The sequence below is a fragment of the Canis lupus genome, chromosome 35 (genome assembly GCF_011100685.1).
Source record: "Canis lupus familiaris isolate Mischka breed German Shepherd chromosome 35, alternate assembly UU_Cfam_GSD_1.0, whole genome shotgun sequence".
In the NCBI taxonomy this organism is placed as follows: domain Eukaryota; kingdom Metazoa; phylum Chordata; class Mammalia; order Carnivora; family Canidae; genus Canis; species Canis lupus.
In genome coordinates, this window is record NC_049256.1 from 7,515,350 (window position 1) to 7,531,802 (window position 16,453).

General features: G+C 42.3%; 1 protein-coding gene across 2 annotated transcripts in view; it reads right to left on the reverse strand.

Annotated features, from left to right (window-relative positions):
* The window catches only part of F13A1 (coagulation factor XIII A chain), a 162,479-nt gene that overhangs the window by 33,478 nt on the left and 112,548 nt on the right, over window positions 1-16,453 (reverse strand). For both annotated transcript variants that reach the window (XM_038584097.1, XM_038584098.1), the window contains exons 10-12: window positions 11,291-11,394; window positions 9,858-9,946; window positions 2,001-2,154 (exon numbers count right to left, since the gene is read on the reverse strand). In XM_038584097.1, the coding sequence (XP_038440025.1) occupies window positions 2,001-2,154; window positions 9,858-9,946; window positions 11,291-11,394 (347 nt within the window). The remainder of the gene's footprint in view (window positions 1-2,000; window positions 2,155-9,857; window positions 9,947-11,290; window positions 11,395-16,453) is intronic.

The window sequence follows — 16,453 nt, forward strand, 5'->3', positions numbered from 1 at the left end:
TCCCCATTCTCACTGGTGTGAGGTGGTATCTCATTGTGGTTTTGATTTGTGACGGGCACTGGGGGTTATTCTGTATGTTAGTAAATTGAACACCAATAAAAAATAAATTAAAAAAAAAAAAAAAGAATCCCGAGTCTGGCTTGGAACTCCCTTCTCTGTGCCCTGTTCTGGGCACCTGCTGCATAGCTCAGTGACGGCTTGGTTCCTGCTCATCTCTCCAGCTAGACAGGAAGGCAGGACTGTATATCTCATCCCTACACAACCATACTCTGAATATGGTGCGTGGTGAAGAGCAAGTTGTTGAGTGGACAAATGAATAAATGAGGGAATGTTGCAGCTAGTTTCTTTTCCTTTCTCTTTTTTAAAAAGATTGGTTGATTGATTTATCAGAGAGAGAGAGAGAAAGAGAGAGAGTGCACAAGCAGGGGGAGCAGCAGAGGCAGAGGGAGGATCAGGTTCCTCTCTGAGCTGGGAGCCCGATGCGATGTGGGGCTCCATCCCAGGACCTGAGCCGAAGGCAGACGCTTGCCACCCAGATGTCTCTCTTTCTCTTTTTCTAAAATCTTTTTATTTTTCCTTTCCAAATCCTTTTGTGTGTAACTTTATTATAACAAGAGGACATTATTTGCTTGTTTTGTTTCACTGTACTTATGTTTTTGTTAAACTCTCATTTCAGGAAAAAGCCAAAAAAAATTCTATCTATGTTGTGCAATGGATGGTAACCAATAGGAGAAAAGAATGAACCATTTCAGAAATACAGCAAAGATTCACTAGTTCAGATGACAAAAATCCTGAATTTCTAATACAGCACACGAGAATTCTCAATTCAGCAAACTTTCTCTTTATAGTGCAAATTGCTTTTTAAAATAAGAGCAGAGAGACTGTCTAAAATATTTAAAACAAATTCTGCACTCCTTAGCACTTCAGGAATACTGATGAATATTTAGGTATATGCTAATTACTTGTCATTTCTATCCATTCACTAAAATAAATGCCACTCCTAACAACCTCTGCTGGTGAATCATTTGTAAAATACACTCCATGTTCCCCATCAAGACATCCAAGCTCCTCTACCTCCTTTCCACTACTGACCTTGGGCAGCTTTGTCTCCGGACACTGGCACTCTGGACTGGGTATTTTAGAAATGGCTATAGGACCCTAAACACTCCAATTTATTCACACCTCCAGGATGTCTTTGGTCATGTTCCTGATGCCTGGAAGCCCCTGCCTAGGTTTCTTTAACTGTAATCTGTGGTTCCTCTTACCTGGCTCTGCTTTTTCTGAATCTTCTGGTTGGACTGAGTGTCTTTCTTCTTCGTTCTCCTACCTCCCTCCTCTAAATGATGTTCCTATCACTTTTCCAGGAACAGAAACTGGGTCCTGCTCACAGCAGGGATCCCCAGCACCAAATGCAATTCCAGACATAAAGTAGGTCCCTGGACTGACTGAAATGGGCTTGGGCTCAACAGCTCCCTTTGAAACTGTCTACGCAATAAACATTGTTAACATTCACATTATTTTATCATTGAAATGGGCCTGTGATGTAATTGGCCCGAATTAATGGGATTGCATGGTCCTGTTGAGGATAGATTGTATTATCTATCTCAAGGGACTTCTGTGATAATTCAGTGGAACAATGTACATGAACATAGTTTGTAAACAGATGTGAATGGTCATTCATATTTCTATTATTGAACTAAAATGACATTAGTTATACAATGTTTTCTACTATTGAAAGTTAAGATAATTCCATTGTGAATAAGAACACATTCTATACTGCATTAAAATAGATGTGACTTTAAACCAAAATGTTTTCACAAGCGATGTGAAGGGGAATTCTGCATTAAGCAAACAAACAAAGGAAACTACAAGGAGTGGGTGTGAGGTGTCTCCCTCATGAAAGTTTATAGTGTATTCTCCGGAACACATTTCATAGTGACAGTGGGTAGGTACTAAACAAATATGGGCAAAGAAACCTTCATTCGGTGGCAGTAAGTTACCTTCTTGGAATTTGTAGGTATCAGTAATATCCTTTATGCCATCTCCTCCAACTTCTTTGGTCACAATCAATTTCCCAATGTGGGTGGTATCAACGGTTTCCACCACATGAGTGCCATCTTTCTTGGCTGTAATGTAAATGAGATCACTGTTGACCTAAAAACAGGAGAGGAGAGCATGAGCTACCATCTGATGTCCTTCGTCATCAAAATCAATCTCAGTGGTATAGACATCTGGGATCCCTAGAGTTGACATGTTCCTTTCTTCAACAACATTGAATTCACAGGGTTGAACTTGCTTTAAAAATGAATCGGAAGGATAATCTACCTTCTTCTAGCCCTTAAGTGTTATAAATGAAGAGTATTTGGACTACTGATTGTTTAAACATCAATCACTTCTTTCTCTCCTTTTTCTTGCTGGTGAATTCCACTTCATCAGAAAGAGCCACCTGTTACTTGTTTTCCCAGATTGCTTTTAAGCCAGCAGTGGCTGTGTGACCTATTTCTGGGAAGAAGAAGTCTGCCGGGTGGCTTTTGGGAAGGATTCTTTTCTGTTATGAGAGGAGAGAGTCTGCCCTTCCCTTCCTGCTTTTGAATGTTTTCACGTGAAGTGAAGTGATGGTTGGAGCGTCTGTAGCCTACCCGGGACAGTGAAGAGAAACACTGCCAACCATACAAAGATGGCTGAGTAGAGAGATAAGAAGCACAAGAGGGTTTAATGAGGCTGTTAAATGGCTGAGCCAATCTTGGGACCGCCCACTTTAGGATTATCTACAAGAGAAAAATTATAGTTAAACTCCTCATGTTTAAGTCATTTTAATTCTGTTACTTACAGTCAAAAGCATTTTAATTGAAAAATGAGATTAGGCTATGAGGAAAAATTTAGGCAATTTTCTGGTGGTTCAGCAACTAAACCATGTTATTTGTGGGATTTGGAAACAGCCCCTTGGGGCCATGCTGGCTGACCCCAAGTTCTTCTGACATTCTGCATTATGACTCTACTTTCTAGAAACAATGTCGAAATATGTGCCTGAAGGCTGATTCCCCCAGAGTCTCTTATTATATTCGTTACAACCACTTTCTTGGAATCCCATTTATTAGCATGGGAGCAGGTAGGAAACATGAACTACAGTGCATTATCAGGGGCTCCGAGTGAAAACAATCTCTGATGTGTTCACAAAATGTTTTCCAAGCTACAGGTCCCAACTCTTTCAAATACGCTGATAATAATGACTTCCTCAGAGTGGGTAGCAGAATTAACTGAAATAGATGTCTGTAAATTACTTATCATACTACCTGGCATTGATCAAACACTCAGTAAGCAATAATAGTATCATAAATTAATAGTATTGCCAAGATGCTGTAGTGCTATAGTCATAAAGATGGAAAAAAACACATTTGGTCACTGCCCTTGTAGGATTTACACTCTCTAGTAATCACCTGGGAAACTTTAAAAAGAATAGATGCCCAACTGAAGAGGTCTTGAGTAGAACCCTAAATCCATTATTTTTTAAAGAAGTTCTTAAATAATTCTATCTTATCTCGGTGTCTACTGAGATGGCAAAATGGTACAATAAGTACCCAGATGGGGCAAGGTGGTGGGGCAGATGCTGAAGATACCAGGGGAACACCTGGGGCCATGGGGCATGATGAGGGGCTGGTGGTAGCTAGGAAGTAATAGGTTGAAAGCTGGAAGATGCATAGGAGTTAATGAACTAAACGGTCTCATGTTAGTGTTCTTACCAACCAACCAACTGACAAAAGCTCACAGAAGAACACAAGGAAATTGCTGGAGATCATGGCCATGTGTAGCTTCTTTATTATGGGGATAGTGTCACAGGTGTATGCATATGTCCAAACTCATCAAGATGTATATATTAAATGTGTGCAATAGGGTGCCTGAGTGGCTCAGTTGGTTGAGCGCCTGCCTTCCACTCAGGTCATGATACCAGAATCATGGGATCGAACTCCTGTCAGTGAGCCTGCTTCTCCCTCTGCCTCTGCACCCCTGCTCTTTCTCTCATGAATAAAAAAATAAAATATTAAAAAAACAAATGTGTGCAATATTTTACATTCATCATACCCCAATATAGCTAAAAAGAATAAACAAAAAATAAATGGCGAGAGGAAGGCTATGGCAGGCAGAGGGACTGCCATGGCCATAGTTCTGAGACCGTAGGTAAGAGACACACTGGATTAGCTGCAAAACCTTGGGTTCTGATCTTGAATGTGTACTTTTAGAAAGCCACCTTATCCTCTCTGAACTTCAGTTCCTGTTCCTATAAAATAAAAATAGTTATACTTGTCCTGCCAATTTCATAGTAACGTTTCAGTGAGACAGCACCAAACGACACAGGAGCTATGTGAGCATGACTTGTAAACTTTAAAACTGAGTAAAAATGTAATAGTTTTTATTAGGTAATGAGGGAACTTGATGATAAAACCCTAACTTTCAAAGTTGAGGTTAAAAAGAGCAACTTTTCTCTACTTTCTCACAAAATATTCTGAATTTACATGGAGTCTGACTGCTAGTAAGGTGAAAGCAAGTGGCCAACATTTATTGAACAATCACAAGGTTTCAGGGCCACTTACAAATTATTTAATTTAAACCTCACTACAACAACCATCTGTGAGGTATATACTATTATGTCACAGAGGAGGGTGCCAAATGCATTAAGAAGGGTCAGCAAAGTGTTTGTAGTCAGAGCTGGGAGCTGCTGGAGAATGAAATCCTGGGCTGGCCTGTAGCATATTCCCTGACCTTTGCTCTGGGCTGGCCCATTCTCTGATCTTCACAGGGCATTGCTTCTCCCACACAACCCTGCTGGAGCATGAGCTCCACCATGAGGTGGTGAGATGGTTTCATGCTTGGGGTGCAAGAGGTTCCATGCATGGGCCTCAGAAACATGAAGGGTGGTAAATGGTGACCTCATTCTTCAGCAGAGCCACAGCTTTGTGGCACTAGCCATAGGATATGCAAGGTCAAAATACAAAATCAGGAATCAGGACAGGCAATGACAGACACCAGGAATATCTGTCATTTTGGGGAGAAAAAAAAAGTTAAGGAAACTTTAAATGAGCTTCCTGAGAATTTTGTCTTTCCCTCTGGAGGAAGCCATGCAAGCACAAACAGCCTCCTCCTCCACTTGCAAATTATAGCAACAATGCTGATAAATATCCTCTTAATAACAGCCCTTACAACAGTTTACAGTTTTCCAGGGAGACAAGGCTAAATATGAAAGTGACTAAATCATCATCTCCTCTTGAGCATAGAGCTTAGGAGATTTACGTGGGCTCAAACCTCAGGCTAGCTCGGCAGCACTGTCCCTTGTGGAGCAAGGAGAGGAGAAGCCCACATATGAAATGGCTATTGCATATGTATGTTGTGGGGGTGTAGAGAGAAAGGATTCTTTCCAATGGACATTAGCAAGCTTTCTTTTCCGTTTCAGCCACCACTCCTCCATCCTGGCTGCGTATGAGCCCCGGAGAGCTTAAAAGAGTAACGGTGATAGGCTCCCACCCAAGACCAATTGCATGTCTATGATAGAGAGTTGTGAGTGCAGGTGATGCTGGAAAGAATATTGGGTCTATACTGTGTGACTGGGGGCAAGCTATTCAATGTCCCTGAGCTGGGGTTTAATAATGTCAATCTTGCAGGGTTAAAAGGTAGACCAGTACTTCCGGAGAAAGCCCTATTGTTTAGGGCTGAATGAAAAGGAGTCTTTGGGGCCATCTGGTCCTACCCCTATATTTGGAGAGACTGTGGTCACATAGAACCGGGACATCCCAACATGAAATCTGGTGCTCGTTTCAGCACACTGCACCTTTGCCTCTTTGTTAGACACAGGTGCTTGTATTCAGCTTCTGCCGAGGGGCTTGCTGAGCACTCAGGGCTCAGCAAAGGTGGGCTGGGGCTGCAGGCTGAGTTCCCCTCTCTACAGAGTTCTACTTGTGCCCCTGGAATGTTAGCATATGTCTACTGCTGGTAGAAGCTATGCTCTTTACCACTAAGGGTGGAAACTCTTTTTCAGGGTCCAGAACAATTCGCTTTGTTCATTTGTTCCCAAATAGAGATAACTACAAAATAGGCTGTGCAGAGAAAGTGGTGCTCCTTTGAGGGCACACAGAGGCAGCAGCTACTGGCCTGGTCCATGAGCCTTCTGGCATAATTGCCACCCTTCCACCCTGTGCTTGCCATTCCTTTAGCCTCCAGTCGCTGGCTACGTGGTCAGGCCCCTGTGTGTGCTCTCTGCTGCTTCGTCTCTGTGCCTCATCTCCTGCCGGGACCAGCACCTGAGGGCACCATCTGGATGCCATCGCTCTGAGACTCTGTTCTTAGCAATGTACCCTGCATCTGTTTTTGCTTGCTTGCTTGATTCATTCATTTATCCACCCATCACTCATTCATTCAACATTTATTTGTGACTACCTCATGACAGAACTTGTTTTCAGTGATGAGGATACATTCATGGAGTTTATACTCTAGAAGGGAGAGAGATAATAACACTAAGGGAGAGTAGAAGGATAAAAGCAACAGGGCAGAAAGTGTGATGCTAGATGGGGGTGGGATGGGGTGAGTGAAGGCATCTTTGAGGAGGTGACCAGAGCAGAGACTTGGACCCAAGGAGGGGCCAGACATGCAAAGTGTGGTGGAGGGTAGAGGAGAGCTTTTTTTTTTTTTTTTTTTTTTTTTTTTTTTAATTTGAGTGTAGTTGATACACAATGTTACATAAGCTTCAGGTGTACAACCTAGTGATTCAACTTCCCTATGTTCTATGCTGTGCTCACCGCAAGTGCGACTCCCATCTGTCACCACACAACACTATTACAACATCATTGACTGTATTCCCTATGCTGTGCCTTTCATCCCCGTGGCTTATTCTATAACTGGAAGCCTGTATCCTCTGCTCCCCTTCACTTCTTATTTTGGATTCTGCTTTCACTAAAGGAGACCATGGCTCTGTGAAGATCAGAAAACGTCAGTGAGCATGAGGTTTAATCCAGCCCGGAAGTGAGTAAGGAATGACCAAGAAAGTCAGCGAAAGGCAAGAAAAGGCACACTGGGCTGCCTGCCGGGGGTGCGACAGGCAGGCTTACGCAGCCAGAGGATGGAGAAGGCAAGGGAGGATGCGATCTGAACCTGAGTCATGGACACTCTCGTTAAACTTAAATACGATGCCCCCCATGCGGTCCTACTTGGGCACCCTTGAGAAGAGACTCCTTATACACTTTCAACAGCTTGAGCATCTCTTATAAATGGCTCAGCCCCGGGGCTCAGCCCATGCCAAGGCGGCAAATCGTGCGCTCCGTCAGACAAGTCTGCAGTGGCTGAGAGAGGAGTAATTATAATCTGTGAATCCCGATGACACGCATAACACCCCGATCTATATTTAATAATAGCAAAACGCGTTTGCATTAACAGCTATTAGGCAATTTGCTCCTGGAGGGAGGTTGTTCCCTCTGCCTTTCTCTGCAGCAACAAAGCATAATAAAAATATAAAAACAAGGCTCTGTGAATTTTAGAGCGATTTCCCATTAAGAGATTCTCCTAGCATCATAAACTATCAGTTGGCAGCTGGGGAGGTTGGGATAAATCTCCAAATCCCGAAGTGAAATCGAGGGGATGAAATTCAAAATACAGTCTGCCTGTCTTTCCCAGGCTTCCAGCAACTGTAAGGTAGTCTCCGTGGAGGAAATACTGTCCCCTTTGTGTATTTCAAATTCCCGATCTTGCTGTCTGAATATTCATGCTTATTTTACTTCCTAAACAGTTCCTGATGCTGCCTCTCCTTCCTGGCTCTTGCCATTTGGGGAGCTCAGGCTATGTCCTCTGGGGTAGGTGTGGGGCAAGTGCAGCCTTCCCACTGACCTCCCAGCTTGGGGGCCACCACTTTAAAGTCCCAGCTCCATGGGGCTCATGTGTCTCCCCTGTGGGGACTCCTTCACAGGAGGCAGTACCCAGTTCACAGGACCTAACGTCCCATGTCCAGTTGCCTCTGCCTTCATCTTTGACACTCCCGACACATCCCTTTTTGTGAGCCTGTACAGCTTGTAACATCCCTCCCCCCCGCCCCACACCATTCAGATGCTCATATTGTCCCCTCTGCCTAAAATTCTTTCCTTCCCCTGGCTTCTTTTTTACCCACTTGGCCTGAATAACTACAAACTATCCCTCAAGACGCAATTCAGGTACTAATCACCCCCTCCGTGTGCTCCCACAATGGTCTGCCCATCCACCATGGCTATCACACAGATGTCATTATGTCATTATGACATGTCCCCATGTCATCCCCCCCTCTGGATGATGCCTTATGGCCTTTACCGTCCTACTCATTTCCTGACCCATATTTCTCAATTAACAACTCTGTATGTATTAAATGCAGATCATTTATCACCTACATTGCTCATCTGACAGTTCCACAGTCTCTTGTACTACTGTTATTTAACTTTCAATGTGCTATGGACTGCCACTAACATCAAGAATCTAGTTTCTTTTTTGTTTGTTTATTTTTGTGTGTGTGTGTGTGAGAGAGAGAGAGGGCATGAGGGGGAACAGCTGAGGGAGAGAGAGAATCTCAAGCAGACTCCCCACTGAACACAGAGCTTGTCTAGGAGCTCCATCTCAGGACCCTGACATCATGACTTGACCCAAAACCAAGAGTCGGAGGTTTAACGGACTAGACCAGTCAGGTGTCTCAAGAATCTAGTTTTGTTTTGTTTTCTTTTGTTTTCTTTTTTAAAGAATCTAGTTTATTAAGGGCACAGGCTTCAGAGTTCCCCATAGGTCAGTGCCCACCACATATTTATGACAGGTATATATTCATCCCAGAGTAGTAGTAGAGTATGGTGGTTACTGGCATGAGCGCTCCGGCACTTGCCTGGCTCTAGATCTTAAGATGACTCTTTATTAAATCAATGACTATGGAAAGGTTACTTAACCACTCTGTCTCAATTTTCTTTTCTGTAAAATGGGAAGAATCATTATACCGACTTTTAAGGGTGGCTAAGAGCCTCAAATGGTAGACACAGTGATTATATAATAAGAATTCTGTATACGACAGACATTACTTCAGTGTGTTTATTGGCGAAACCATACTCTGGGTAAATCCTGCCTCTCACATATTTCTTTGCTGTCTACCCCCTGGCCTCAGCAGCCTCCCAGCCTTCTCCTTTACTCAAACCTTTTATATTTAATTTGATTTTCATAGCTCTCCTTGGAGTATTCTCTAACTGCCTCACCTGCTCTTAGCCCCTATCCAAATATTTCAGAATTTCGGGCCCTTCACCAAAGTGTCCCCATCAACTCATCAAATATGCTGCCTTCTAGCTACCATTCCCTCTCCCCTGTATTCCAGCAGCTGTGCTTTACCTCCCTGGTGATGGAGGATGGCCTGGAGTGGCAGGAAATGGGTTGCAGTTCCCAGACTAAACCATGGCTAAGGTGTGTTTGGATTTTGTTTTTTACGTGAGCTGCTAGGTTAGTGTTGGAGTGAAGTAGTATACTCTGAAATTTCAATTCATGGACTGTCTCCACCAATTTTTAGTTGAGGGATTCATTTAGTCACTTAATTTCTCAGGAGCAGTTGATACCTATTTCATGGGTGTGAAGAACTAAACTAAGGTTAGCAACGCAATTGCTTTTCAAGGAAAAAAATCTCAAAACATCAAGGAAAGAAAAATGTGAGGTAAGAACTACATTTAACATTAAGAACCTGGAGGTTGGAATGATGTTTAGTCGACCTTGCAGACGGAAACATGCCACGTACTTCGGAAATTTAGAAGTAACAACCTGGTGTCTTATTTTTCAAGTGTTAAGAGGTTGGGGAAGGAAGTGGCACTTCTCTGCAGCTTACTACTTACCTCTGCAAAAACAAAGGGTGCATCAAACTGGAAGCAAATATGGCCATGCTTAATGGCTTGAACAGAGGCCGGGCCACACCGATACATCCCTGCATCACACAGAGGAAGGGGGAGCATGAGTTTGTTGTCTTCAATTATGTCCAGATACAGGCTCTGTAGAGGCAAATGTTCCCAGGTTCCTCATTGATTTAGCCCAGATCCTTCCCATGACCAGAGAAAGTGAATGATCAATGTGTTTAATGAAGAGGGCTTTGATAGAAATGCGTCCTCAACCAATATTTGAAGCCATGAGAAGAATACAGGGCATCATTATGTCTGTGTCTGTTCTCATATAAACGCATATTCTAGGTCTTTGTGCTGAGCTCTTTGCTCACATAGGATTGATCCATTTACAACCGGTAGCTGGAATGTTGGAGATGGTACTGTGTCCCCAGTAGCTGTCTTGTTGTTTGTTTTGTTTTTTGTTTTTGGACATTATGGACATTTGTCATGTGTGAAATTGGGGAATTTGAACATTAACAACCCATTGATTAATGCCCAACATGCATTCAGGAAGTCAGTAGACACATGATTACTTTTACAATGTTTTTTACATTTTAACCAGCTATCTCCAGTCAATAAGGAATTAACTGCCATAAGTCATCTCTGATATCTCCTCATGATGCATAATCCAGGACACCAAAAAGTGTTGAACATTCTCCCTCAAAATCCAGCATAAATAAACCATGAGTCTCTTATGAATAAGTAATGAATGTTTATGGATATATGTGTATATATACACATGCCAATATCTCATATCAACACCTGAGAAAGTAAACATAATGTCCCCAGGCCACTGATTTTTATCATCATATTAAAGAGAAATGGAGGCCTATGATGTGATTTTATGAAATCTGGGGGAGGTCATAGCTGCCACTCATTGCTTAGCATAGCCAGCAAGTTAGATGACAAATGCCCACATACTTAAGTTTTGGAAGAAATCACACAACATAAAAAGAAATCAGGTTTTGGGAAAGCAACAATTTAAAGGATGATCTGTAACTATTTTTTGAGTTCTTTATTTTCTCTGCTGCCTTATATCTTATCACTGTGTATCACACAGGGCTGAGGTATATTTTAGAGCCTAGTAAAAGTGCCTACACAGATATTTTTTCTCTTGTCTTCAAAACTGCTTATCAAAGCAAGAGTAGATGAATTATATATGTTAAGTTTTATGCTCTTTTTTTTAACCAGTTATAGAATAATCAGGGGAAAGCCGACCATTGAAATGAAATTAAGCTGACTGACAGGCAGTTAATACTGTACATGTGCCCAGGAAGCATACTTTTGATGTTGGTTTCCAGTGGGAGTGTTGCCCACACATCAAATGCAATCCTAATTGCAAAACAAAGATGGCAGTGAAATGAGTTCCCTGAGGGAGGATGCAGTTTTACCATCACTGTTTTCCTGGGGGGTGCTGTCCACAGCTTGCCAACCTCCAAATCCAACTGGAAGATCAGGTCTTGTCATCCAGGCCTCATTCCAGCAGTGGTAGTTCCTGAGAAAACACCACCTCAGTAGCATTAAACTTTCTATTCCATTTAACGCTCCAAGCCATCAAAAGAAGCCAGAATTCTTGTGAATACGCCATCTACAAGTTACTGGAATGGAATAAACCAAATTGAAGACACTGAGAGATATCCTGGACTTGAATTTGTTAGGCAGATACATTCCCTTTGGCACCCTTAGGGGGAAATTTAGTGGCTGGACATTGCTCTTCCCTGCTAATATCAGTTTCAAGGCCACCCAGCACATTAAACAGTTTTGATCTTAACCATCCTCTCCTGCCTAATCAAACAGAAAGTACTATGTGCTAAAAAGGTAAAAAAGAAAAGTTAATTGAAACTGAAATATATGTATCTTTGAATTTCTTTTATATTTATATTTACATTTATGCATATTAGATTTATAAAAAGCAGATCTTTCATAACAATTAAGCAATAAAATGCTTGTGTTTCCAGGCTTAGGCCGTTGCCATAGAAACTATAACATTAACTCCTGACTATAATTGTCTCTAATTTGTGGCAAATTTCCATTTGGTGTCCAACAAGAAGAAAAGGGTGTCAGGGTGATGTCTCTTTACCCTTTATCAAAGGTGGGCAACCCACAAGCCGAGGGCCACGCAAAACTTTTCAGAACTTTGCATATGACCCTTGAGGCAAGAGCATGGAATAAAATGTCATCATGAATTGTATTATTATGTCCTTGGAAAGACCTGAAATTATATGACAGTACAGAAACCAATGAGAGCACATTAACCCGTCTGCATTATAGAAAATATTCATATAGCAATAACGATTTAACGGTGGGAGGAGGTGGTTATAGCAGTCTTTGTTTATAGCACTGATGAATTTCAGATCCAACTACCATTCATCCTTTGCCTAAATGTCCTTCAATGTCAGGAATTCGTACATGTTCCCATCTCTGAGTTTGGCTCATCTTTGATTGGCTCAATTCGGAGGAATTAATTTCACTATGTACCCTTTATACACCAGGCTAAGTGCTGGGGACATGGCAATGACCAACACATAGGTTTTTGCCCACGAAGACCCTCATGATGTAGGAGGAATAGTGAACAGGTAAATCAATAGTTACAACATTTTATAGGTTTGCTGTGAGGCTTCAACAAGATAATGGGTGTAAAGTACTTAAAATGGTGCCTGGCATGCGGTAAGTGCTAAAAAATAGTAAATCTCAAAGTTTTAAAAATAATTAATAGAAGTGATGCAGTTGAAATTCATTTGTGGTGCAATGGGGTCTCAGTGGGAAAATTCTTAGTATATTAAGAAAAGCTTCACAGCAGAAGTGATATTTGAACTAAGTCCTGAAAGATGTAGGAGTTTAGAAAGTCAACAAGAGAAGTAAGAACAAAATTGTGTAGGCACGAAATAGCCCACACGGTGTGTTTGGGGGACTGCATGCTGTTTGTTACGGCGTGAGGGCAGCATGCTTGCATATTTGTGTGCACGGGGGAAGAGAGATGGCAGGTGAGGGTAGGCCAGTTTGGAATCACCAAACTGACAAATATGCACAGCACTTACTGTGTGCCAGGCACTGTTCGAAAATTTTTATGTATATTAGCACATCTGATGTTCCTGTACCCCATTAGAAAGGTACCTCTATTATTGTCTCCAGTTTGCACAGGAGGAAACGGAAGCACAGAGAGGTTAAGAATCTTTCATGAGGTCACACAGCTGGTTAGCGATAGAGCTCTAGGGCCTGTGCTCTTAAACAATGAGCTATGCTATAGGGGAGCATGAGACTGAGATCCTTTTATTCCAAATCAAATGATTGAGCTTTATTCTTAGACAAGTTAAATTTGCAAATCTGTCTTAGTGGAAGATAGATGAGGAGGCAGGATGGGCCACAGAGCTGAGTTGACCTCCACCCCCGTGGGGAGGACCAGGAACCACTGGTGGGTACAGGCTTGTGGAGGTGAGGGAGCTGGATGTGTGAAGACTTTCATATTTCCAGGGATTATGATGGTTCCATTTACCGGGACTTAATGAAGGAACAAGAGAAGATGGTTTGTGTTGGGAAGTGTGTGTTGGGTGGGTGACAAGTTAAATTTTGGGGGGGATGATCTCGAGAGCCAGTGAGAAACCCAGGAGACAAAACCCTAGGGACATTTTAATATACACATGTGACACTCAGGATTGGATGAGTTGCTGGCATCATCATGAATGGTGGAAGAGAGTGGGAGCAGAGCCGGATGAGGAGAGCTTGGGAACAGAGGGATGCAGTGTAGGTTTCTCCCCTCAGCATGATCAAGGTTGTGAAGGGAAGAAGAGAAGATAAGGCTGTGGCCAGAAGGTAATGCAATGCAGGGAAGAGTAATTTGATTATTTTCGCATTAGAAGAGATTGTCATGCTTATGGAGGAAGAACTGATGAACAGGGAGTGGGAATAGAGAATAGAGAGATGGAAGCAAAGGAGACTCAACTCCCAAGAATGCAGGAGGATGAGGTTGAAAGTCATATCATGCCTGGGTGTGGGGAGTGAAGCACTGTTTATAGGGAAGGGAAGTGTAGGTGTAGATCAGGTTCAAGGTGTGGAGGTGTTGGACAGGAGCATGAGGTTGGTTCCTGCTTGAGAGCCTGTATCTTTGGAAGGCAGGTCACTATGAGCTTAAAGATGACTGCTAGGCTCCCTTCAGAACAGTGAAAGTTGCATCATTAGGCAGAGAGATCCAGAAAAACAGCAAGGAAACATTTGCAATCCAAATGGACATAGTCCTGCTTCCTACACAATCCGTGTAGGCAACCTGTGTTTAGCAATCCTGGCTCCGGCTAGGATTTCACTGTTACACTACCACCCTAGATTAATGGGTGCCAGCATCTCCTTATTTAAATTCAAATATCCTGGGCAAGGTTAGCCTTGAACAAAATAAACAAGCATTGCATTTCAGGTCTCAGATAGAGAACCACGGTTGGGGTTGGGCCTTAGTCAATGGGTGGAAAGCCAATGGCTGGGCTCCCAGGCTCATCGTGAACAGAGTGGGAGGATGCTACCTACCTCCAAAGCCATGGGATCTTTTGTTTGTTTTTAATCATGCCATTCTCTCTGCTCAGGAATGGCCATGGAAAATGTGTCTTGGGATGCCTGGGTGGCTCAGTGGATGAGCAGCTGCCTTTGGCTCAGGGTGTGATCCTGGAGTCTTGGGATCAAGTCCTGCATCAGGCTCCCCGCGGGGAACCTGTTTCTCCCTCTGCCTGTGTCTCTGCCTCTCTCTGTGGGTCTGTCATGAATAAATAAATAAAACATTTTTAAAAATGTGTCTTGTGCCTCTCATGCCATGAGGGTTCCCTTTTGGTTGGATGTTAAATATTTCTGGGTACACATGCTTGTCTTTGATTTCAAAGCCTCCTGTGAAAGGGGCTAATATTTAGGGACATTTATGAATTCCATTTACCACAAGGTTGTCTGCAGTTGGGAAATATATATGCTTCCTGAAAGGTTATTTTAAAGTTTCTTTATGTAGATCTGTCATAGCCTTTATGTTTTCATCTTATAATTTCATTATGCATTCATGGAGGGAGTGATTCACTTCTGGGGCTCTGTCTTGCTCACCATCAGATTCCCAGTCCTAGAGCTAGCCCTTAGGAAGTGCTGAGGAGGAATTGCTTGATTGATAGGCAAGGACAACTAGCAAGCATAGGATGTATCCAAGGCAGGTATAATTAAACTTTTGTTTGTTATTAAGATTCATGGTTTTCTATTTCCTCAGCACCTTCATTGAAACCTGACTTGCCCCTATACGATCAAAATGTACAGTGTCACTTTAAAGGTAAAAGAAAGTTATAAACCTTCAAAGTGATCTAGTTGTCTTGTTGCCTCTTTCTAAAGAAGCAGTGTAGAAATTAAAATAAAGCCCCCATTTCACTGAGAGCTATTTAATCAAGTTGAAAATAACTTTTTTTTTTTGAGGGAGAATAACGATGGAATGACAAGTGGAGAACACATCTCTGCTTTATGTTACTTTTTGTAGGTTTCCTGCTATGACAGCTAGTGATTTCTAGAGCTTCTTTCAAGGATGCTAATAACTCAGTAGAACTCATACAAAGGAACCACAGAATCTTCACCAAAGGCAGAGCCTCCCTAGAAAAATGCACCATGCATTGCTGAGCAGGCAAGGCGTCACAGCATTGGTTTGGTTTATCCTTCGATTCAGTAAACCCCTTTCCTTGGAATTTATGTGCAGCATATAACCACACAGATGCAAAGATGAGTACATCAGAATGTTCATCCTTGCATAATTTGCAAGAAGAAATAATCAGAAACAGTCTAGCTGTCCAATACATGATTGTTTTGAAACACAAAACAGAATATTATTCAGCCATAAAAATGCAGATCTACATTTATTAGGCAGGATAGAAACCTATGGCATACTAAGTTAAAAATCATACTACCGAACACATACTGCGTATGTGTTCATTGTGTATGTAGGTATGTGTGGAAAGCAGAATTTTAAATGACCTTCACCCTTGTATAATTTCCTTCCCTTGAATGTGGGTGAAACCTATAAACAGGATGGTGTATCACTCCTGTGATTATGTTACTTTACATGGCAAAGAGGATTTTGCACATGTAATTAAGATAATTAATCTGTGGACTCTGAGTCAATTAAAAAGGAGCTAGCAAGGTGGAACCTAATCAGGTGGGTCCTTTAAATCTGGGTCTAGTGATTAAGGACAGAGCAAGCTGGAGATTGGAAGCTGCAGAGACATTCTCCTACTGGCCCTGTAAAAGATGGAAGCTTCCATGAGTTCTACAGCTAGAAGGAAATGAATCCTTGCAAGAACCTAAATGAGTTTTATTTTTTTTAAAAGAATTTATTTATTTGTTCATGAGAGACACAGAGAGAGGCAGAGACTTAGGCAGAGGGAAAAGCAGGCTCTCCACAGGAGCCCGATGCAGGACTTGATCTCGGGACCTCGGGATCATAACCTGAGCTAAAGGCAGACGCTCAACCACTGAGCCACCCAGGTGTCCCCTAAATGAGTTTTAAAAAGAGCCCTGAACATCAGATGGGGCCACAGCCTCAGCTAACACATTGA